Source organism: Mytilus edulis, chromosome 1, assembly GCF_963676685.1.
Source record: "Mytilus edulis chromosome 1, xbMytEdul2.2, whole genome shotgun sequence".
NCBI lineage: Eukaryota > Metazoa > Mollusca > Bivalvia > Mytilida > Mytilidae > Mytilus > Mytilus edulis.
In genome coordinates this window covers 91,277,352-91,304,201 of record NC_092344.1, presented here as the reverse complement: position 1 = coordinate 91,304,201, position 26,850 = coordinate 91,277,352, and the positions used below count along the sequence as shown (strand labels likewise).

Sequence of the window (26,850 nt, the reverse complement as noted above, 5' to 3'; positions counted from 1 at the left end):
TATATATATATTTTATATTGCATTTTAATTAATTCGAAATTCAAATATATCAAAAATACTTGATTTTCCATACAAAAGTTGAACTTAAAGTCACCAAATAAATTAATAGACACGAAGTCAGAATACCAAAAAAAGTCACTGACAAAAAAGTAACAAGATAAAAAATTCATTGACAAAAAAGTCACAGGAATATTCAATATTTAAATTGTGATCATTTTATTTTTTAAACATGTAGGACAAAAAGACACACAAAATTTGGTAACAATTTTTTTTTTTTGTGGAAAATTACATTTTTGTGGAAAGGTTTCATATCAGCAATAAACAAAAATACATAGAAAAAAATGATTGCCGAGAAACAGATAACCAGAAGTAGGTTTTTTACATGTTGGCATTAAACCAAAGTCTGATGTTAAATTTATATATTTCTCTTACATACACTGCTAAAGTAATTACTGTTCAGCTTTAATTGAACAATTAATGTTCTGTTTTCAGATTTTTTACATTGAAACCTTGTTGGGGTGATGAGGTACTTCTTTACACTTTGATAATTAGGTAATTTTAGATTATTTAATCTTTAAATATGAACTAATAAAGCTGCTGTTATTGAAATTTTACATTTTCATTTTTTTTTTTATATAAGTTTTTGAAATCTTGAATCTATCAGTTTCCTGCTGACATTCAAATGTAATATAGAATAAATAAATATATATATTTATATTTGCAAAAGAATATTTAACATTTTTAAAATTTATTTATCAATCTGTACTTTATAAATTAGTACAAAAAATAATTTCCCCAAAAAATCAAGATTAAAAAAATAGTTAAAACTACATAGGAAGTTATTTTGATAAAAGTAGCTTCATTAATTCTACACATATCTTTCCAATCAGCAACTGAGATATCTTTAAAACATTTTTATCATCAAAGATGTTCACTGTATATAATATTAGATAAAATATGATAGATATTAAATTAAAGACACCCCATCAGTATATTGAGGATTTGTTGAACCCCATCCTTATCCCCATAGAGTTTGCCATATTTAGTGATGCCCAGATGTTCTTAACACACAGTAGCTAAAATGTAAATTGAGGAAGCCGTATCTTTTCAAACTTTCAAATCAAACTGTGAGTGATGTTCTCCAACAGGCCCCCCATAGACAAATTTCTTAACAAACTTCTTTAATCTTTACACCCTGGAGGTTATGCAAATGGGATAGCCCACCAGTGGTAAGATATAAGTAAGATGCTACACAGGAACATCTCACTGCAACTTCAGAGGAGGAACAGAAGCTACCAAAATTTGATTGGTCAAAAAGAATTCAGCTTCAAGCCATCAACACACCTCAAATTGGTAAAGTTCTCTTTACAGGACCAAGTGCAAGAAGTGTCGGCTAGCATTAGAATGGCGTCCACTGATGGCCGGACAGTGTGTGTTCAGGATCCATACTTCTTTATTATCCCATATGTAACCTAAACCTTTATGGAATGTAAAGAAGTATGTATTTTGTTCATGGATTTACAACATGGACATTTTGTTTCCTACTTGCATTTTTTATGGAGTAATTTGCAGGAATTTTAAATTTTAACTTTTTCTTCTTTTTGTTTTGTTTGCTAAGTTCCTTGGTTTGTACTATACATACAAACAAGGTAAGTGCATTCCAATAACTTTCTGGCAAATTTTCAGTTCACACTTATATTTCTGTTACACATATTTTGGCATGTGACTGTATTTTATCTGCAATTATCTTTTTTTCATTTATTTCTATGTGTATTTCTTTCTGCATGTATCTTGTTTTCATGTTATGTTATTTCTACAAACTCTTCCAAAAAGTTTACAAGTAGTAGTTCTAATATGTTAGTTAGTGCGTGATTGTAGAAACCTTCTCAAAATATTGTATTATCTCATTACCATTTGTTCACTCCCTTTTTTTACTTTTATATTTTGAGTTTTTTTTAACTTGATTGCAAATAAGGCAAATAAGTCCTCAACTTTTTTTCTCTACTACATGCTTAGTTTATCTACAGCTTCAGAATTCACAATTAGTATCTTTTAGTGATTTAATAGATTTAAATTAATAGCATGCAACTTTTGATTAAAATACATTTCAAAAGTCATAAATTTCAGCCATGTTCATATTATTTGACCTACATAAGTATAAATGCCACGATATAGTTGTTATAAGGTTGTGAATGCAAGGCATGGTTCCTGCCTTGATTAAGACCACATGTAACTTCAGACAGTAATATGATAGGCCTGACAGCTATTTTACAACCCCACGCCAGACATGCAAATTAACATATTGCCCTTTAAATCTTTAGCACTCAGTATTTCCTTTACAGATGTTTTTTTAATCTATAAATTTCTTTCTTTTATCTTAGGAATTTAAATATATTTTACATACATTAATAATTTTTATGAATGAAATTTATATATTTTCAATTTGTCTGTGAGTCAAGAATATTAACTCTCACCAAAAGCCTTTATTTTCTTATTGATGATATTTTCCAATTTCTGGGGATTCTTTCTAGAAACTGACTGACATTGTGAATTCTTTTATTAATCTATTACTCAATCTTGGTAAAACAATTTTACAGTAGCCACATTATCTATCTGTGTAAATGTTCCAGTAGCTTATCATACTTGAGTCTATCAGACAGCTGTAATGATGGATAGAATTTCAACAGTCTAAATTTAGTTCCTATAGCTACTGTGGAATCTTGGGAAAATTTTTAATGCATGAGTCAAAAGTAATTACTTCAGGAACTCAGACAAATACAGTAAACCCCGCCAATTTGAAAGTATGTCATGTGCTGCTAAACCAAACTCTCATTAATATTAGTTTATCACATTTACTTTCTCCATTTCTAAAACTATTCCCACAGAGAGGCATGTATTCCATATGTTTATAATTATCTTTCCACTTAAACTTTTTTTGTGTATGTGTGTTTTATTGCTCTTACTACCTGGATTTAACACTTAAAACAATTCTAATTTAACATCAAAGGCTCTTTTATTTAACACTTTGTTTAAGATTCATTTTCAAAATTAATAATTTATGTTAATACTGGTATTTTTATTTCGAAAATTTTGCTTTTGGATTTCTTAAATAACCAATAAGGATTCATACAGTTTAAAAGTATAAGCTCTTGATTATATAAATGTTCTACAAAGAAATATTTTAAATACATCCAGGCTTTTGCAAATAACATCTAGGATATCAAATTTCAGAATCAGAAAAAAACTTTCATTATAAAATATGATACAGTAAAATTGTTGTCATCAGGGTAAAGACTACTCTGAGTATAAAATACCAGGGCATTAGTCAGACTATATTTCATCATTTGTTTTAAAATTACATAAATGTCTCGCTTGCATTAAACACTGCAAGAAATACACATGTGTTAATGTGCACAAGATGTCTGGAAAGGCATACACCAGACTTGTCAAATATCCTGATTTATGGGGGATATCCCCATGAGAGGTGTTGTCCTGAGTTTTGAAAATCTTTATTTCTTAATCTGAACACCTCAAACCAGACATTCAGATGAGTCAAAAGGACAGCACATACACACTCATTATACTCATTCAAACAATACATACATGTAGAAGTACATGCAGTTTAAAAACACTTATGCCAAAAAAAAGAGGAGCTTAAGTTCCTCTTGAGCTTTAAATCCCCCATGGAAAAGTTGGCAGGTATGATGCACAAACACTCACAAACAATAAACAAAAGAACTGAGTTACAGAGTTTGCTCTTTATCTGCCTATTGCAGAACAAATATGACCATTAAGATAGTTACTTTCTGAAAAGAGATTTGAACCAGAAAGGTGTGCTTATCAGACAGTTGATATTTTTTACTTCATTAGGACATATTTGGTATAACACAGACATTTTGCAGATATATTTATTAAGATATAGAAAGAAAGAATTTCTTGTTTACAATACACATAAATGGGGTTAGACACAAATCATAGATAAACTAACAACCTTTAAACCAGAATAAAAAGCACTATTGGTCATATGTTACAATGGCTACAATTCAAACTTTACAGAATGATGTGGTACCTATTGGTCATATCTTACAATGGCTACAATTCAAACTTTACAGAATGATGTGGTACCTATTGGTCATATCTTACAATGGCTACAATTCAAACTTTACAGAATGATGTGGTACCTATTGGTCATATGTTACAATGGCTACAATTCAAACTTTACAGAATGATGTGGTACCTATTGGTCATATGTTACAATGGCTACAATTCAAACTTTACAGAATGATGTGGTACCTATTGGTCATATCTTACAATGGCTACAATTCAAACTTTACAGAATGATGCAGAATGATGTGGTACCTTTTTATTGTCTCATTGATGTTTGTTATCTCTAAGTCAGTATGAAACTCAGGGTAAAACAAACTTCAACAAATCACATTACAACCAGATTTGAGTGGAATAATTTTTGCTTCAGAACAGATATTTTGATAACTATTGTAATGGGCAAAGATATCCAACAAATATTTCCATTATTTTCTGGAAAATATCCTTATAAATAACATTTACACAATATTGGGCACATGCATAAGATGGAATGCACAACCTTTGCAATTTGATAATCGTTTAAAAAGAGAAAAAAAGTATGAATGAGAGAAGTTGTCTAAAGAATAAAAATGCAACTGTAAATTTTTAAGGGTAAACATATCTAGAAAAGAGAAATGGTTTAGGGCTTCTACACAACAGGAAATAAACCTTATTTCAATGTAATGTGTAACCTGAATAATTCAGTCGTTATATTCCGCTGATTTACGAAGGCTACATTAACGCCTGAACGTCTTCCTCGATCAAGACCGTCAACCAGGAATTTCATACCGCTTTGCAATATGGGAATTTTGATTTAAATTGACAGCTAAAGAAGGAGGAGTTCCGGATGTTAATTGATGATAAATGATGTAAACTGATGTTAATTGCTGTTAATTAATTATTATCGGATTTGTGTTAATTGAACACACGTGTTTGGTAAGACAATTTCAAGAGAGTTGCGCAGACTCATATCCTGATCGCCGCTGATTGGCTCTCTCTCACAGAGAGCAGGCGACGCGGCCAATGATAATAAGGAGTTCAAGCCCTAGTGTGGGAGAAAATCGGACACGGAAAGGGCTTGAATTATTCGAGTTATGTAATGTGGAGAATATTTACTTTTTGTTTTTAAAGTTTTATAGCATTATGACCCTTTCAGTGAAACTTTAGTCCCTAATCAATATGTATACAAAAACCTGTCTCGAGACTTAATATCGGGACAATGTGTTGATATTTGTTAGATGTCTGTACAGACTTCTCCCTATTTTCCCCCAGGGTGGCTTGGGATAGAAAACTTCTCCCTCTTTTCCCCCAAGGGTGGCTTGGGATAGAAATATGATCACTTGTATCATCTTCAACCGGCAGTAAAATCCTCCTAAAAGAGGGGTGTTCCTTTGGTTGTTCAGGGTGTATAAGTATGCAGCTACATCTGGTCAGAATTCAATTGGGACATTAAATCTTATCCCTCTTGTAAAGGGACAATCATGTTCTCTGCACCGAAGAACCCTTGCCTTGCAACAATTCATTTGGGAATCTGTAGGAAGCCCATTGCAAGGCATAATTTCTGTCCTTTTCCAATGTACCATCATTTTTCATTTCGAGTCTAAATTTTATCGAACTTCAAACCAAATGGCCACTATTTAAGGACCTACCTATTGTATTTATTGCTAATTTGTTCTTGTCCTGAACATTCCTGAAATATTTGCCAATGGATGATAAGCAGACAACAATCAATCTCAAATGCTACCTTTCAAATGTTTGGGCTCAGTAGGGTACATGTCTTCAACGCTCCCTATTTACCTCCCCATATGGTAGAAAGGTTGCATTTAAAAATGGTAAGAGAGAAAGATAATTTTTTTAGGGAACAGACCGTACAATATGAAAGAACAGAGTTCCAATGTTCCAACATGACACATATTTTATCCATCTATGGACAAAAAATTGTATAACAAGAAATATAGGCAACAGATCAATAACAATATTGTTTTTAATATCAAAATTTTATAGGGCATAACTGCTGTAAAATAAGTTGGTTTGCACTGTTCCAAGACCTTACTGATTTAAGCCTTTGATATAAATTTTATAAAAATTCAACAAGAAATATTTGCATAAGTTAATAGTTGATCAACACTGTGATTGAACTTTTACAAAACATCACTGATATTTACCAATGATATAAAATATCAGAAAAAGAATGGTACACTTGAGAGTAGTTAAAATGAAATTTTCTATTGACTTTACATGTCAAAGGGACATAACTAATTTTCAAACTGACAAACCTTTCATATAAATTTCATAACAAACCTACAAGAACTGTAGACTTGAGATCCCTTACAATGCAATATTTCACAAACAGGTAATTTCTATTTCCAAGGGGCATAACTCATTTAAAAGTGTTGTTGGGCACAGATTTTTGAAATTGTCCATGTCATTGATGACATTTATCTTTTACATGAATTTCATAAAAATAGGACTGACAAGACCAGATAGATGGATACACTAGCAGTCAGAAGGAGGGAGGACAGACTGACACTTGATATGTCTATGTTCACAGGAACATTTTGTTCTGGGGACACAAAAGGGCAAATGAAAGATATAGAAATAGGGAGTCGAAAAATCATGTCAAATTTAACCTATTTCAAAAGAGCGTGGTCATATTTTACTCATTGTTAAGTGACTCACACAGTGGAAGAATCAGTTACCTGTCAATAAAGATTTTAAAGGAGGGTGGTGATATTTTACTCATTGTTAAGTGACTCACACAGTGGAAGAATCAGTTACCTGTCAATAAAGATTTTAAAGGAGGGTGGTGATATTTTACTCATTGTTAAGTGACTCACACAGTGGAAGAATCAGTTACCTGTCAATAAAGATTTTAAAGGAGGGTGGTGATATTTTACTCATTGTTAAGTGACTCACACAGTGGAAGAATCAGTTACCTGTCAATAAAGATTTTAAAGGAGGGTGGTGATATTTTACTCATTGTTAAGTGACTCACACAGTGGAAGAATCAGTTACCTGTCAATAAAGATTTTAAAGGAGGGTGGTCATATTTTACTCATTGTTAAGTGACTCACACAGTGGAAGAATCAGTTACCTGTCAATAAAGATTTTAAAGGAGGGTGGTGATATTTTACTCATTGTTAAGTGACTCACACAGTGGAAGAGTCAGTTACCTGTCAATAAAGATTTTAAAGGAGGGTGGTGATATTTTACTCATTGTTAAGTGACTCACACAGTGGAAGAATCAGTTACCTGTCAATAAAGATTTTCAAGGAGGGTGGTCATATTTTACTCATTGTTAAGTGACTCACACAGTGGAAGAATCAGTTACCTGTCAATAAAGATTTTAAAGGAGGGTGGTGATATTTTACTCATTGTTAAGTGACTCACACAGTGGAAGAATCAGTTACCTGTCAATAAAGATTTTAAAGGAGGGTGGTGATATTTTACTCATTGTTAAGTGACTCACACAGTGGAAGAATCAGTTACCTGTCAATAAAGATTTTAAAGGAGGGTGGTCATATTTTACTCATTGTTAAGTGACTCACACAGTGGAAGAATCAGTTACCTGTCAATAAAGATTTTAAAGCAAAAATAATGAAATCAGTGACTTTTCATTTAGATTTTTTGGCAATTACCCATTAATTAATTTGAAATAATCTCTGTGTAAATTAGCAAGCTTTTAGTATTTGTCTACTGATGATGCCAAGGAAGTAAAGCAGATGTCATGGCCATTAAATACCAATTAACAGACAAGTATGTAAAAAGAGGGCTGCAAAAGTATGGAACACATTATAAAGTCCTTATACATTCACAAATGATGTGTAGAAAGGGCTGCTTCATACCACAATAAAATCGTAACCCAATTGCATAAAAACAATATTCACTGAAAGCTGATAAAGATATGCAACAAATTTAACATGCAGAAAACATTGATATTAGTTTTTATCTGAACTAGATTTGAGAAACTAGGTCATTCAAGTTCAGTAATTATTGATTCACCTTGGAGTAAAGAAGATCCCAATACAAAGAATTCTTCAGCTGCAAAAGTGGTTTTAAAATAGAAACATACTGAGATTTCAAAATAAGAATTTGCTTCATATTACATTCATGAACTTAAAACTATAGAATAACTGCTGCCAATAAACACAAATTTATTATTCTCCAACACTGAAAACCTTAGGTCAAGCAAAAAATATGTGGACAAGAGAAATTTACTACAGGAATCAAGAGCAAAATTTCTGGTCAATAGAAGTTGAAATTGTAAAAATCAAACTTGTACTCCATTTTGTCAACAGATTGATAAAATTGATTGTTAGTATTTAATGCAACAGTTCTGTAGTCTACATTGTGGCAACCAGTTTTTATTGTTTGTAGAAAGTGGCATAGTAGGAGAGAACCATGGATCTTTCACAAGAAAAGTAGCAATCTTTTTTCATCATCATTAATTTTTATTTGAAAGAAGTGGTTTTTAAAAAGTTTTAAAATTTTGCACAGAAATGACACTTAGGCGTGACTTTTGAGTCAACCAAAGAGAATAAATCCTGGAGTACAAAAAGAGAAAATCTTCAATTCATCTACAGATTTTGACAATTTCAGAAACACAGACAACAAAAGTCAAATTTAAAAGGATTGGTTAAACAGTTCTCAAGCTTTAGCAAGGAAACAATCTTTCATGTATGTTGTATATTCTTACTTCCTTATTATTATTGCTCAAAAGTCTAAATACATAACAAGGTTATAATGGCTTGAATACAAGTCATTAATGAGTCCTCTAAAGATTTTAAACAACAACATATTGACAGCCCTATGGTAAACTGGTGGGAGTCATTCATAAATAAATCTGATAACAAATCTCCATAGGATCGTTAGCTAAAGAACATATTTCTTATTTCATGTTTAATTTAACCAGTGCCTCTTTTAAAAGAGGTGACACATTTAAAAGAGACTCTCTGGTAAACATCCCCTCCCATTTGCAATTATCATCAGAATTCTTTATCATATGAAGTCATCACTAAAACGAGTGTTAAAACTCCAACTTAAACCACATAATACTCATAAGGGAATTTAGGCTTCATGAAAGCAGGGTATATAAAAAATGTCTTTATTATTATCGTACTTGCCAAAATAATTTGAATTATGACCGGTGTTTGCAAGTGAAGATTATACTCATAATACAAACAAGAGTGCACATGCTGAAATGTCTCGCCTTCTATACTAATCATTGATGTTATGTTGATAGTCCTAAGTATAAAGCTTTATTACAACTGTCTCATAAACTTAACATTAACCAAGATAACTAAACAAAGACCAATGAACCATGAAAATGAGGTCAAGGTCAGATTAACCATGCCAGGCAGACATGTACAGCTAACAATGCTTCTATACAACATATATAGTTGACCTATTACTTATATTTTAAGAAAAATAGACCAAAACACAAAAACTTAACACTGTGCAATGAACCGTGAAAATGAGGTCATGGTCAAAAGAAACCTGCGCTACTGACATAAAGATCATAAAATATTTCCATACTCCAAATATAGTTGACCTATGGCATATAGTATTAGATAAAAAGACCAAAACTCAAAAACTTAACTTTGACCACTGAACCATGAAAATGAGGTCAAGGTCACATGACATCTGCCTGCTAGACATGTACACTTAACAATCATTCCATACAACAAATATAGTAGACCTATTGCATATAGTATGAAAAAAACAGACCAAAACACAAAAATTTAACTATAACCACTGAACCATGAAAATGAGGTCAAGGTCACATGACATCTGCCCGCTAGACATGTACACCTTACAATCATTCCATACAACAAATATAGTAGACCTATTGCATATCGTATGAAAAAAACAGACCAAAACACAAAAATTTAACTTTAACCACTGAACCATGAAAATGAGGTCAAGGTCAGATGACACCTGCCAGTTGGACATGTACACCTTACAGTCCTTCCATACACCGAATATACTAGCCCTATTGCTTATAGTATCTGAGATATGGACTTGACCACCAAAACTTAACCTTGTTCACTGATCCATGAAATGAGGTCGAGGTCAAGTGAAAACTGTCTGACAGACATGAGGACCTTGCAAGGTACGCACATATCAAATATAGTTATCCTATTACTTATAATAAGAGAGAATTCAACATTACAAAAAATCTGAACTTTTTTTTCAAGTGGTCACTGAACCATGAAAATGAGGTCAAGGACATTGGACATGTGACTGACAGAAACTTCGTAACATGAGGCATCTCTATACAAAGTATGAAGCATCCAGGTCTTCCACCTTCTAAAATATAAAGCTTTTAAGAAGTTAGCTAACGCCGCCGCCGTAGCCGCCGCCGCCGCCGGATCACTATCCCTATGTCGAGCTTTCTGCAACAAAAGTTGCAGGCTCGACAAAAAACTAGAGGCTCTAAAGAGCCTGTGTCGCTCACCTTGGTATATGTGAATATTAAACAAAGGAAGCAGATGGAATCATGACAAAATTGTGTTTTGATGATGGTGATGTGTTTGTAAATCTTACTTTACTAAACAGTCTTGCTGCTTACAATTATCTCTATCTATAATGAATTGGCCCAGTAATATCAGTGGAAATGTTAATAAAAATTTACAAATTTTATGAAAATTGTTAAAAATTGACTATAAAGGAAAATAACTCCTTAGGGGGTCAATTGACCATTTCGGTCATGTTGACTTATTTGTAAATCTTACTTTGCTGAACATTATTGCTGTTTACAGTTTATCTTTATCTATAATATTATATTCAAGATAATAACCAAAAACAGCAAAATTACCTATTCACGGGCAGCAACCCAACAACGGGTTGTCAGATTCATCTGAAAATTGTAGAGCAGATAGATATTGATCTGCTAAACAATTTAACCCCATGTCAGATTTGCTCTAAATGCTTTGGTTTTTGAGTTATAAGCCAAAAACTGCATTTTACCCCTATGTTCTATTTTTAGCCCATGGCCATCTTGGTTGGTTGAACGGGTCACGCCACACATTTTTAAAACTAGATACCCCAAAGATGATTGTTGCCAAGTTTGGATTAATTTGTCCCAGTAGTTTCAGAGAAGATTTTTGTAAAAGATAACTAAGATTTACGAAAAATTGTTAAAAATTGACTATAAAGGGCAATAACTCCTAAAGGGGTCAACTGACCATTTCGGTCATGTTGACTTATTTGTAAATCTTACTTTGCTGAACATTATTGCTGTTTACAGTTTATCTCTATCTATAATAATATTCAAAATAATAACCAAAAACAGCAAAATTTCCTTAAAATTACCAATTCAGGGGCAGCAACCCAACAACGGGTTGTTCGATTCATCTGAAAATTTCAGGGCAGATAGATCTTGACCTGATAAACAATTATACCCCATGTCAGATTTGCTTTAAATGCTTTGGTTTTTGAGTTATAAGCCAAAAACTGCATTTTACCCCTATGTTCTATTTTTAGCCGTGGCGGCCATCTTGGTTGGTTGACCGGGTCACGCCACACATTTTTTAAACTAGATACCCCAATGATGATTGTGGCCAATTTTAATTTAATTTGGCCCAGTAGTTTCAGAGGAGAAGATTTTTGTAAAAGCTAACGACGACGGACGACGACGCCGGACGCCGGACGCCAAGTGATGGGAAAAGCTCACTTGGCCCTTTGGGCCAGGTGAGCTAAAAAAGAATTTTTGAAATTTGCTGTTCAAGTTAATTTTTTCAAACTGATCAACTAGTAAAAATTTCAAGATGATTGGAGATACAAGCATACATATAACTGTTAAAACTACATAATAAGGTGAGATGATACAGCCATGATAGCCTGTATCTTCAATATTAAAATCAATCAAAAATGATTTCTTACTACATGGCTCATTTGAAATTAGTTTGCAAAATTTGCTAATATACACAACTTGAGATAAGCCAGTCTTCTGAAATATACCATATGGACAAAGTTACATCACTGTGCTTATTCATTAGTCAGTGGAGCTACTTTAGTTACACAGTAGCCTTTCATGATTGCTTAATACCAAATTGTGTATGTGCTTCCTCCAAAAAATGATTGTTTCATTATTTCAACAAGGTAACCATAAAATATAAACATTTTTTACTAGATTACTATTCCAAATATTCTAAAAATAAGATGCAAGACAACTCTCCATCCATAACCAAGCGAAGAAGATTAATGTCTGTTTTCACTTGGTTTGGTATTTTTCAAAATCTATATTTGTATCTATAATGTAAATTAAAGCAACAGTAGTATACTGCTGTTTGAAATTCATAAATGGATTCAGGTTACAAACTTAAACTGAGGGAAACACATCAAATATAAGAGTAATAATAAGGTAAAATATTGTAGATTTTTGAATGGACAAAACAATGCTTTCAAAATCTTTGGTCTAGAGAATGGCTTACACAGGGAATCCAGAAACATGTGTTTTGATGACAGAAATTCATATCACACTTCTCCCCCTGAAATGTTTTCCAGACATTTAATTTAAGATTTGACTTAGATGCTATTGTTGAAAACAGGTCTTTTATCCTTTTTTTTCTGAAAAAAGTGTACAGAGGTCTCAAAATTGTCACAAGTTTACCTCACAATAACTATTAAATATTGAATTCTTATTTTGGCTAGTTATTTTCTTTACAAGTTTCCCAATAAAAAATGCACACATTATAGTAATAATGTGACTCACTGACCCACAGAATTGATCCATGAACATTTCCCCTGTATATTTCCTAAAGAATCTAATTAATACAGCATGTTAATAAATAAAATTGAAAGGTCAAATACTAAAAGGGTTTCAGGCTTGCTTTCAAGAGTGGTGAATATTCTTCAGTTTTCTATAACCAGATATCTTAAACGTAAAATAAAACTTTGAATATACATATATATGGTAAAAAATTAAGATTTTGTATGTTGAAAAGGCAAATTTTTCAACAACAGTTTTGGTATTTTGGTATAAACATTTTGATAAAATTGTATAAAGATATTTATATCAGTTTACTGATACTTGGTATTTGGTCTAACCATGGAAATATTACATTGTTAATATAATACTTCCATGGTCTAACTCATTTATTCTTTGATAGAGAACAATTGTTGACAGCTTGCAAATATAAGGAAAAATAAGGTTTTACAAAAACATGGTATAAACATTTTGATAAAGATGCAAATATATATATGTCAGTTTACTGTACTTAGCACTTGGTCTAAAATATTTGCTCTACGATAGAAAGCATTTGTGGCCAGCTTTCAAATTTATGGAGAAATAAAATTTAACAATTATTTTTAGTAAGGGTTTAGGCATTAAGGTATAATTTCACTTTTCATTTATTCCCCCCAAAGACTTGTATCAGACAAAATCAAACACAGACCCACAGAACATTCATCTTTCCTGCCAAAATGAGTACTAATGGATACTTGATACCAGTGTAAGATGGACAGATATATTCATTGAAATCTATCATCTGGATTATGATGAACTGTCCAGTTTATCTTCACCCCTCCTGCTGAGGCTAACAGCTGTTTGACATCATCTCTTATAATCACACATGCTACTCACAGCCCAGCTCACAGCATTTAATTATAGATAAAGGTCAACAGTCTACATCAGTACCAGATGCCTTTTTATGAATGAATCTTGTGACCTGATACTGATAAATTTGTTATCATCCATGGGTGCTCTCTTCAATTTAAATCTCTGACTTGCATTTTAGCAATATGAACCAAGCTTTAAATGTTTATGAGCAAATACCAACTAGACTTTATGATAACCAATTCACAGAACAATTGTCTAATAATTTCGTTTTTTTGGGTTTTAATTCTTCAAATTCCTGAATTTTCAAATAAACTATACCCTAATGCAGATCTCTCAACTGTCCATCTATTTTACCTTAAACCATAGATGTAATACCCATTATTACAACTATGCTTAAACTTTCTTCAGTTTTTAATGTTGTTTGGAAGTTTGGATAAAGGAGATATATATACTACAAATGTACATAATATCAAAGTAAAATTTGTAATTTTGTAAATTTGTCAGGGTAGAAAATGTAAAATAATGTTATTTTAAAAACCTAAAAACCAAGAAAAATTTTCCACAAAAATCCAATGTTCTGCATTTTGTATTTTTGCTATCAATTTAAACACTGGTTTATTCCAGTGTTAAGATAAAACCATATGCAATGTGCATAATGTATGAAGTTTGAAGAGAAAAGTTTTATCAATAGATTTTGTGTTATCAACTATTATCTGTTGCACAACTTTTCAACTAAATATAAAACCAGAATGGCTAACAGTTTCACAGACATAAAATAGATAGAAGCTGAGTAGATTACAGTTCATCCTTCTGCTTTCTGGTTTCCATAGCAACAAAAACAAACATTAAGACATCAGGCTCAAGTATTCCCAAAAGTTAAACGAAAAACACTTGGGTGAAACCAGGATAATTTCATGCATGGCTGCATTAGTATGAGCAATTATTTTATCTTTGGTGCAAATGTTAAGGAGAACAGTTAACATACACATGTGTGTAAATGGTAAAGTCTAAACAAGTAGATAAGAGATCTATAAATAAAGTGAACTGTGTGATCTTTCTGCATAAGATTCTTATCTCCCCTCATTCTCAAACATATGGAGAAATAAAATCTCATTTAACTTGATTTTTGAAAAACATAAATCATTCTAATTATAACAAAAGATTAAAGATTTTTATTACTTAAATTTCTGTTAGGACTTTTTACCAATATATAATAGTTATAGTCCAAGATTGTTGTGATGGTCTAGATGGGTTAGACTTCAAGCATAAATAAATGGGTAATGTGTCCATAGGACTCATATGATGCCCCTGCTTGCATATAATGTTATAAAGGGACATCTCTCAAGAACTGTAAAAGTTATGCATCCCAAATTTGTACATAACAATTGGTTGTAGAAAAGTTAAGTTAGAGAATGGAAAAGAATTAGCAATTTGTCCATTTGTAAAAGGCATAATTCTAGAACGGTAAAAGTGACTTTACCAAAATTCAAACTTGATCTGTGTTTTTTGGTAATATGCATTGTGTATAAGTTTCATTATATTTGGTTGAGGCAAACAAAAGTTAGAAAACTAAAACCAATTTTGGGACATGCGGACAAGGTAAAACTTAATGCCCTCTCCGATACTGTGGTCGCATAGAAAAGGCTCACTGCTTTAAAGATTCTTCACACTTTGGAGTGATTTTTTTTACCATTTACTAAAGTTACACTTTGCTGGTATTAGGAACTGGATTCTATGTGGAAGACAAAGGATCATTATTGAAGTTTGGATGAGAAATCTTGTTGCAAAATTCAAATTCAATAAATTTCTTGTTTTTTTATAATGATGTTTTTAAAAAAAATATGAAGATTGATATATAAATAATTAAGATTACTTTTAAGTATAATTATAATGATTAACATCTGACTATAATCACAAATAATACATACAGAATATTTCTTAAATTGTTAGATTTAAAATTTAAAAAAACCAAAAAAAAAGCCACAGAGATCTAATTTCTTCAAAAAAGAATGTCTCATAAAAATATTTTCTCTTGGAATGTCTTATCATTTTATGACACATTGTTGTGTAGAGTTGCTTCTCTTTGTTCATGTGTCACTGCTGTTCTTAATTATATTTCACCAATAAATATTATAAATATAAATACTGAATGTGCTAATCTTTGTTCTGATTTTGTCTATTATGGATAATCTATTGGAAATAAAAGTTATCTTATTTTATTTTATTTTAGTTCCATGGAATATTGATAACAGTCTTCAGTACATGATAAATTGTTTGTTTTACACATATACTATTGAAGGTACATGCTGAAATTCTATTACATGTACTGATTGGTTTTGTCAAAATCGTAAAAGACACTTGCTATTCATAAAAGCAAAAATGTCAAATGCAATATCTATCAAGAGAACAATTTAACCAATTGAAAGAATACCAGTAACAATGAGAAATTAAAAAAAAATTGGATAAGAGAATTGAAAGAAGATTTAAGAGAATGATATTCACAAAATGTATCTCTAAAACATCATTATTTATGTAAGAAATGGCTTTTATATTATTTTTTTTTATCTTCATAACTATCAATAATATAAAATATGTACTTCTACAGTTGCACATGCCTTAGCCTTGTTAAATTAAAATTCCAGTTCATAAAATCCAGTAAGTGTGTAGAAACAGGAGTTGTGCCTCCCAGGAGAACATCCCCCCCTTTTATTAAAAATTCTGGACTTGCCACTGGTATTAACTGTTTATTATTCTTTTTAAAATATTACTGGAGCTGTTTCCAGTTACTCTGAAGTAACGTTCGCTTGCAGTGTGCAATTTCAAGGCTCCAAGTAATTATGTAATGTTTAATATTTCATAAAATCTCAGTCTTCTAAAACAAAGAAAAGAATCTAACAGCACACACACATATATATATATCTTGTCATTTTTTGTTAGTTTCTGTAATAGTACATTTCTTTTCAGTTGAAGTGGAATTTTGTGCTGAGCATGTGGTATTGTATCAAACCTTAAGCCTACCAATGGTGGATATGTAGAAAATTATGATACCAAAAGACTTGTGTCAAATGTAAATGACTGCTGTAGAGCATTTTAAAATGTGTTTTGTTGGTTTTTTTTTTAACCAAACTGACATGAAATTAGTATTTAAATATTTTTTTCTCCAAAGATTTATTTATAAATAACATAAAGATATTTTTATGTCTCCAATAAAAAGGATGTTTATTTATTTAATGCCATTACTCATGCAGCACAGTCTTAAATAGTGTGACACCATACAGGCACGTTTTTTCTGCATGATATATCATATCGGTAAGAAAATACAAAAAAAATTATAATAGAAAAACATCTGGATTTTTCACAAAAATATTGCATTTTTTCCAAAATTTCCACATCTCTCTTTTTATCAGTATTTTTTTTAAAATTTCCACAGAATAATTTAATGAAAATTCACACCACAATTATTTTCAATGCTGATTTGATTCCAATTAAAATTGATGATAGATTTGATAATATTGAATCCTAGTAATATGGATGATCAGAATCTGAGCACACATGTGGCTTCCTTTATCTTAAATAGCCAAGGAATGCCATTTGAATTGTAACTAAACCCATCTGGCATCTTATTATAAATGGATATTTCTGCCATGAGGGGTTTGGGGTGCAATACACAATGTTTTAAAATCACTTCCAGATCATCTTTGCATCTCATTATATGAGTTGATATAGGAATGAGATAAATTTTAAAATAACCTTCAAATAACTGTCACTTAAGTACAATTCTCAAAACAAATATTAAATAACCTTCATTACTTTTGATTAACCCTTTATCATCATCTACACACACACAGTAGCAGTGCATCTACATGTGTTTCAGCATGCAGGGCACTTAGGGGGTAATTGAACCTTGAAATATCAAGAGACTCTTATTATGTCTTTGGATAAACAGAAAATAAATCTAAGATCAAAATGATGATAATTATCCTATCAACACATCATTGTTAAATCAATAGAATGATAATGGGATTATCCTAATGATCCCATAGATAATCCCACTGATGGCCTCATAATGTAATAACATGGATCACACAGTCTATGAAGTATGCCAAAATATATGTAATGCCTAGCCTTATAAGTAAAGGAGCAGTCATAGGATGGCCTTCACTCCATATATGCTACCTCTCCACAATACAACTTCAAAATCTACAATGTAACTTGATCAAAGCTCTGAATACTAACAAAATACTATCTCTTCTAATTCTTTATAAACCTCTTACTATACCCCTTGGATCATGGAGACTCTTGTCTTAGAATGAAGGATAGCTTTTAAATGTGGGAAAGTCACTGACACACTTGGCAAGTATATATTTGTATATATATAGCAAAGGAAACAAACCCGTGATCTGATAAATACTTCTTTTTCTCAGCATAGTACTGGTTGCATCATGGATGACCTTTGACACAATAATACTTGAAGATATCAGTTAGGGGTACTCCTAATTTGAAGGGGCTGACTATAATCTGTGATCTAGAGACTGTTTATCTGCACTGGTGCTGTACATCTTTAGGCATACACACCACTGATGTATGACAATGCAACACTGTTATAAAATGTATACTTTCTATTGCTGTGATCATCAGGGCATTTGTGCCAACTTTCTTTTACGCATTCAACTGATGCAAAGTCAACATAGCAGAGCTTACTTCTCAGTTCTTACTAAAGTAACTGCTTCGTAGATTTAAAGCTTATACCCTACACATGGACTTATCAAATTTAACTCGGGACTACAGACTGAACTAACTTGTAAGTACTGTGTGTGCCAAACATATATTTTACATTTTTAAACAAATCCCCTGTAGACCCTCTTTAAAATCGGCTTAATGTCCAATATTTAGAGCATATAGTCAATTCATTACATGATAGATTGAGATTAAAATCCAGGAGCAATTGACCCCTGTTAAATTTCAGAGCCTGCAGATGTTTGATATCCCTTATCTAATCAAATTTTCAGGCTTTTTTCATGGCTTTAGACAATCAATGCTTTATTCTAATTTGTCTGGCTTTACCCTAAATTAACAAACCATATTTATTCTTACAGCTGAAATTGTTTTTAAAACTGACAAAAAATTGACAATCTGTTTATCAAATGTTTATGATGTTTATTCAAGGCCAAAAAAAAGCATTTTTTACAATCCATTCCCAGTCAAATCATAACATAGCTTGATAATATAGTTCACGATATCATTTTCATACAGATGTAGCTAAACCAAGGGTTGCCACCTTACAATACAAAACTTGCTCAAGTCAAATATCCTTGTACAGTGATTAAAATGAAGCATGAACCCCAATGAGACTTTTCCCCTGCATGACCTGCACTTTTTACTATTTCAGGAAAAGACATTTACAAGATAGCTTTACTGTAGTTGGTTGAACTTGGGCCAAATCAGTCAAATAAGGTCATTTGGTCCCCTTCAACCAGCTGTAGCCAGCAATTCTAACATCACCAAGAATAGTGTGCATGGTTTGGACAGAGTGCTTTGTTTTTACCTACATACCAAGGGGGATAACTCCAAATTTGTTTTTGCATGTTTATTTACAAATGTACTTTGGTAAAAATTTGATTCTTCTAAATCAAATTCCTCTAAATCTATAAAACACAAATTAGATAAATGTGTTTTGGGGAAAAAGAAAAACTGGTCATATTATTACAGATATTTCTGTATGAAATTATTCAATCATCTAAAAAAAGTTCAAATTATTGACAACTGGGCAAAAACCAAAAATGTCTCTGATCATTTCTTTTCCCTTGCATTCAGCTTGCATCATTGTTGTTGTTAATAATATATAACATCTGTGCCATCTTAATTGTCTTTCTGAAATGTGACACTTTGGCAAATATTTCCTACCACATGGTAATGGTATGCTACTTTTATTCTATAGTATTCTCTCAATACAATTCTCATGACTCACTGTACCGCTCATCATTTTGGTGACATGAACATAGTGACATTAAATACATGCATATGCAAAGCATAATTAGTACAAAACATATAGAATTTATCATTTACTTTATCAAGATACAGAAAATTAAGATGATGTTCTTTTATTTGCAACATGTTGTAGGACAGTCTCCTCCAGATAGAAAAATAAATATTGCAAAAGGACAATAGCTGTTTACAAATAAGATTTTTTCCAAGTAGCTAGGATGGAGTAGATAGTTAGAATTTGCAAAGATGTGTGCAGTTGACCTTAATGTTAGGTTGCAATGTAAGAAATTTTCTATATAAACAGAATATTGGTAAAGCATTGTAAATAAAGGTCAGCATGGCCTTTACTTTTAACCAGGCATTTCCTCTCAAAGATGTCTGAAGCTGATAACTGTGATGGAAAACAAACATGACAATTTTGCTGTGGTTATCTGCTCTGATGGTTAAGGTTACCATGGTTCTGTTTTTATTTTAATATAGTAGTAGGAAGCATGACCTTATACTGGCAAGGTCAAAACGATCTCTATATTTAGAAACATACCTGGGATTCCCCCTGAGTGCAGCATGGTGTAGAGCATTAAAACCATTGTTATTTGTAACTGTAAGGTCAGCATGATGTTCTAATAACAATTGAATCATGTCATCTCTCTTTTTACTGATGGCATCATGGAGTGGTGTATCACCTTCTGAGTCCTTCAAAATATCATATAAAATATCAAATATAAAATACAATAAATTCAGTTGGATATTTTTCATTGGGTGGTAAAATGGTGAGTGTTTTGAGTTATGTTATAAATGTTGTAAAATCATGATCAGAAATACAGGGAAGAATTGTTTGGAATTGATGGACAGACTGATGTGTTACAATTAATTCATCAATTTCGTATTAGGACAAAATGTTCATGTATGAGAATATGAAACTGGTGTTGTTGTCCAGATGTCCTTGGCAAAATTGTCAACCTGCTACCTGACAATGTCCAAATCCATATTGGGGGATAAAATCGAAGAATTCCTATAGTTAAGGGGTGCAAAGTTTTCACAGTGTTATGTCCAGGGACTTAAAAGCACCATGGTAATGTGTTGCTATATGCAATGTTTTCTTGTAGATTGTGTTATGGATGTGATGCTATAATCTATAGAAATATGATGGTATTTCAAAATTTCATTTTACCATGCTGGTGAGACATGCTGCTTTAGAAAGACCAGGGAGGAGGTTGAAAAATGTGAGAAGTACAATTTCTATAGAACCATATAACAAATGGGCCACTGGATGTTGTAAAGATGGGTTAACTAAAGATATCTAACTTCTTTACCAGTGAAACCTAGTTGGTGACCGTCTACACTTTCGATGAAAATCAAGAAGGGATTCACCCAAAATCTGGGCAAAACTTCACAGCATTTTGTAATCTAAAAATCTTCTTTGTGATTGAAACACAATGTTATGGTAATCTATTTCAAAAGACAACATACTAGGTAACTGTTTTGATTTTCTGCCAAAGAAAACATGCATAGGAAATAGTGTTATGAAGTATAATGATTTAGGCATTTAGCACTATAATCAAATTAGCTTAATTATATGCATAATAAACGTAAATGTTGTTCTCTATATAGAAACAGGAAATTAATCAAATTTTACATAGTTATAGAATATTATGTAAGGGGATTGAACCATCATTGCAGTTTACCTGAAGTAATACTTTTTATAGCACAGGCAAAGTTTATCTATTTAAGTGCTGTTGCAGAAAAGATATTTACATCAAACAATTTTAAGCAAATGTATAAAAGAAACAACACAGTAGGAACACCTTTGAAAGTCTTTGAAAGGGATAAAAGAGAAGTTGCATGCAATGCAGAGTGAAATGTATTCACCCACTTGTTTGTTAGATATTGATGAGAATTGCATTGCTTAGTGTGTATAGTAATAATTCAACTTATTAGGAAGTGACTGCCTAAAAAATAAGAATCACTTACAGGGTTCAACCCTACATTTTATAGTCCCAGACCAACCTCAAAACAAAAGCTAAGTAACATGTAACATACATTATGGAGGCATGAAAGGAAAGAGAAACAGTCAAACTGGAGAAGGGATGGTCAGATGCAGGGACAGACATACAGACAAGGTGATTCCATGAGTGGGGCACTTCTTGAATGATTGAAATTAAAATATTTAAGGGACCAGAATTAAAAGAATTTCTTCAATCATTCTTTTTGTAAATCTGTGATGAAATTCATATTTTTATAAATGAATATTTAACAATGTTCAATGATTGCATTTTTTCTGTGGTAATTTCTAAATATCAGAATTGTGGCTAGTTATTCCTTTCTCTTAAAACAGACTCTTGTCACTCACTCTATTTCTATCCTTTTTGTAAGACCTTTTGGAGGCTCAGAATGCCAGAGAGGAAAAGGACATTTGTCGAAATGAAAGCAACTCAATAAATTTTGTGCAGTCCAAGCACTTTTCTGGATTTATCTTCATCAGGATTGCTCAAACTTGAAATTTTGTATAACTTCTTATATATATGAGGAGCTTATGAACAAGAGGGAAACTGACAACTCAGTAGTTAATAAATAAGATGGTACATGCATACTGTAAAATGTGCTTATTCAGCACTTTGGGATGGAGATGTTTATGACATAGCTAAAGAAGACAAGTGCTTCACTGACTTCCCTTAAGGTCAAACCAAGGACATAAAATCAGACAGACATATCAAAGTAAGAGAATGACCAAAGTAATCCTATCTCAGCAAAATAAACCTCTTATGAATGCTTAGAAAAAAACCCAATGTCAAGGTCAAGATGATAATGCAAATCTTAAGGAGTCTGTTTTTGTAGCATCTTTGACATTTTTTGTTGTACTAGTTATTAAAACAAACAACTAGAGGCTCTAAAGAGCCTGTGTCGCTCACCTTGGTCTATGTGAATATTAAACAAAGGAAGCAGATGGATTCATGACAAAATTGTGTTTTGGTGATGGTGATGTGTTTGTACATCTTACTTTACTAAACAGTCTTGCTGCTTACAATTATCTCTATCTATAATGAACTTGGCCCAGTAGTTTCAGGGGAAAATGTTAATAAAAATTTACAAATTTTATGAAAATTGTTAATAATGGACTAGAAAAGGACAATAACTCCTTAGGGGGTCAATTGACCATTTCGGTCATGTTGAATTATTTGTAAATCTTACTTTGCTGAACATTATTGCTATTTACAGTTTATCTCTATCTATAATAATATTCAAGATAATAACCAAAAACAGCAAAATTTCCTTAAAATACCTATTCAGGGGTTGTCTGATTCATCTGAAAATTTCAGGGCAGATATACCTGTTGAACAATTTTATCCCATGTCAGATTTGCTCTAAATGCTTTGGTTTTTGAGTTATAAGCCAAAAACTGCATTTTACCCCTATGTTCTATTTTTAGCTGTGGCGGCCATCTTGATTTGATGGCCGGGTCACCGGACACATTTTTAAAATTATATACCCCAAAGATGATTGTGGCCAAGTTTGGATTAATTTGGCCCAGTAATTTCAGAGGAGAAGATTTCTGTCAAAGATAACTAAGATTTACAAAAATGGTTAAAAATTGACTATAAAGGGCAATAACTCCTAAAGGGGTCAACTGACCATTTCGGTCAAGTTGACTTGTTTGTAAATCTTACTTTGCTGAACATTATTGCTGTTTACAGTTTATCTATATCTATGATAATATTCAAGATAATAACCAAAAACAGCAAAATTTCCTTAAAATTATCAATTCAGGGGCAGCAACCCAACAACGGGTTGTTCGATTCATCTGAAAATTTCAGGGCAGATAGATATTGACCTGATAAACAATTTTATCCCATGTCAGATTTGCTCTAAATGCTTTGGTTTTTGAATTATAAGCCAAAAACCCCATTTTACCCCTATGTTCTATTTTTAGCCATGGCGGCCATCTTGGTTGGTTGGCCGGGTCACGCCACACATTTTTTAAACTAGATACCCCAATGATGATTGTGGCCAAGTTTGGATTAATTTGTCCCAGTTGTTTCAGAGGAGAAGATTTTTGTAAAAGATAACTAAGATTTACGAAAAATGGTTAAAAATGGACTAAAAAGGGCAATAACTCCTAAAGGGGTTAACTGACCATTTCGGTGACGTTGACTTATTTGTAAATCTTACTTTGCTGAACATTATTGCTGTTTACAGTTTATCTCTATCTATAATAATATTCAAGATAATAACCAAAAACAGCAAAATTTCCTTAAAATTATCAATTCAGAGGCAGCAACCCAACAACGGGTTGTCTGATTCATCTGAAAATTTCAGGGCAGATAGATCTTCACCTGATAAACAATTTTACCCCAATGTCAGATTTGCTCTAAATGCTTTGGTTTTTGAGTTATAAGCCAAAAACTGCATTTTACCCCTATGTTCTATTTTTAGCCATGGCGGCCATCTTGGTTGGTTGGCTGGGTCACGCCACACATTTTTTAAACTAGATACCCCAATGATGATTGTGGCCAAGTTTGGATTAATTTGTCCCAGTTGTTTCAGAGGAGAAGATTTTTGTAAAAGATAATTAAGATTTACGAAAAATGGTTAAAAATGGACTAAAAAGGGCAATAACTCCTAAAGGGGTTAACTGGCCATTTCGGTGACTTGACTTATTTGTAAATCTTACTTTGCTGAACATTATTGCTGTTTACAGTTTATCTCTATCTATAATAATATTCAAGATAATAACCAAAAACAGCAAAATTTCCTTAAAATTATCAATTCAGAGGCAGCAACCCAACAACGGGTTGTCTGATTCATCTGAAAATTTCAGGGCAGATAGATCTTGACCTGATAAACAATTTTACCCCAATGTCAGATTTCCTCTAAATGCTTTGGTTTTTGAGTTATAAGCCAAAAACTGCATTTTACCCCTATGTTCTATTTTTAGCCATGGCGGCCATCTTGGTTGGTTGGCTGGGTCACGCCACACATTTTTTAAACTAGATACCCCAATGATGATTGTGGCCAAGTTTGGATTAATTTGTCCCAGTTGTTTCAGAGGAGAAGATTTTTGTAAAAGATAATTAAGATTTACGAAAAATGGTTAAAAATGGACTAAAAAGGGCAATAACTCCTAAAGGGGTTAACTGGCCATTTCGGTGACTATACTTATTTGTAAATCTTACTTTGCTGAACATTATTACTGTTTACAGTTTATCTCTATCTATAATAATATTCAAGATAATAACCAAAAACCGCAAAATTTCCTTAAAATTATCAATTCAGAGGCAGCAACCCAACAATTTACGATTTATACTTTTCAAAGCAACAAACATTTATATGTATCAAGTTGCGGAAATATAAATTTGTGGTTAGCATGTGAAAAAGGACAATCAATATGTTGTAACTATTACTGCATCCCATATATTTTATGAAATCTAACTTAAATGATGGCCCGCTAGAATAATGAGTAGCGATCTTCAAATATTAGTTCCATAAAGAAACTAACTTAGCACTATTTAAACAAATTTTGATCCTTATCGGAAAAGCACATTTAATTCATCAAATTTCCTCTGTGTGTTCAATTCAAAATAACGTAAGTGACTTGTAATGTTACCTCAACAATTCTGGCCATAAGCAAAAGCCATTATGTTTTTCAAGATAAAGTTAGATCAAACTGACAGAATGTTTTAACAATCTGTTAAAAAATATATCATATATTTATTTTTTTAATTAACCACCTTTCTCAGATGATTGGATTAAACTGGCGAAATTTCAAGGGAAATTGCCAAATGACAATTTAATTAACAGCTAATTTGTTGGAATATTCAAAATAATTTTAGGATAAAAGAAATCCTATAGATTAAGCAGACAAACTTAGATTTCAATCAATTGAGCACTTTCAGAGAAGAGTTTTAAGGACAATTTTAGGGACGCAGGATGGCAGACTGACAACAGAGACAAAGAGTTGGCATAAGGTCAAATGTCTGAAAGATGAGCCAAAAAAGGATAGATTTTCAATTCAAAATTTTACAACACAAAAATTAAAGAATCTACTGATAAAGGTCTCTGCAAATGGATTATTTGTTCAATAATAAAACAAAACTTGTCAGATAAAACAGAGCACTACGAATATTGACTCAAGAAACTCAAACAGAAAAGAATATAAAAAATAAAGTCCAGTTCACCCTGTCAGTCAGGTAAGGTAATGTCTAGGTCAATTGATACAAAAAAGATAGAGCTTCAATGACAACACAAGGATGCTACATGTATTTTAAGTTATTTTAAATATATTTTATAGTTTAAAAAGTGATTGCAATTGTTCAAATAGTTTCACAGATTTGGTAAATGTCAGCAGACAATGGTGAATGACCAACAACTTTGGGCCAGGTGATAAAAAAAGACCAAAAAGCCATGAGCTGACTATATTTTTGATAGATTCTACTTTGTTCTTTTATAAAGTGATTTTAAAATATTCACTAACTTGCATTTAGTCAACAAGTAAAATTGAATATCCATCACTGACGGTCCAAGTTGGATGAGAAAAATGTAACCAGATCAAAGCTGTGCTTATTTTAAGGTCACAGCAATATACAAAATAAAGGGTGAAAAAAACAAATTAAGAACAAGTAGAAACTTAACATTAGAAATGCTAAAAAATACATGTTTTTTTCAGCACATACTTTACAAAACTTTTTTTTAACATGTATATATCAACAATCTTACAGCTACAAATATTCCATTCGTATTAAGGTGAGAACCTCACATCTGCGCATTAAACTCTATCTTAATTGACTAGAAATGCTATTTTTTTCTGCCGAAGGTTTATTGTTAGACCAGCGATATTTGTGCATATATATATATATATATATATATATATGTCAAGGTAGCTAAAATTCTGTACCCTTGCTGATCTTGAAGGATCTCAAGACAATGTAGTTTCAGAAACAAAGGGATTTATAAGTATTTTACTGTATGTTACATTAAAAAGAATATAAGATAGCTTATATGGAAAGTTGGATTTTAACAAGGGCATGGGATGTATAATTGGTCCAAGACCACCATTGTCGTCCCTTGATTTTCGTTGTTCACAAATATAGTCCCTAGTGTTGACAGTGGGTTACTTGTCATTATTTTTTATACCCCTTCCAAATTTATTTCTCCATGTTTAATGCCTCAAATTGCAAGTAGGGGGGTGAAATTACACTGTAAAAAAATTTGGGTCCAGAATTTTA

At 32.0% G+C, this 26,850-nt stretch overlaps 1 protein-coding gene across 4 annotated transcripts in view; it reads right to left on the bottom strand.

Annotated features, from left to right (window-relative positions):
• LOC139494698 (E3 ubiquitin-protein ligase MIB1-like) overlaps window positions 1–26,850 on the bottom strand; it is a 69,044-nt gene that overhangs the window by 26,420 nt on the left and 15,774 nt on the right. For all 4 annotated transcript variants that reach the window (XR_011657118.1, XM_071282898.1, XM_071282889.1 and 1 more), the window contains one exon: window positions 20,172–20,323. Coding sequence is in view for 3 of the 4 variants with exons in the window: in XM_071282898.1 (XP_071138999.1) it covers window positions 20,172–20,323 (152 nt within the window). In the remaining variant the exon portion in view is untranslated. The remainder of the gene's footprint in view (window positions 1–20,171; window positions 20,324–26,850) is intronic.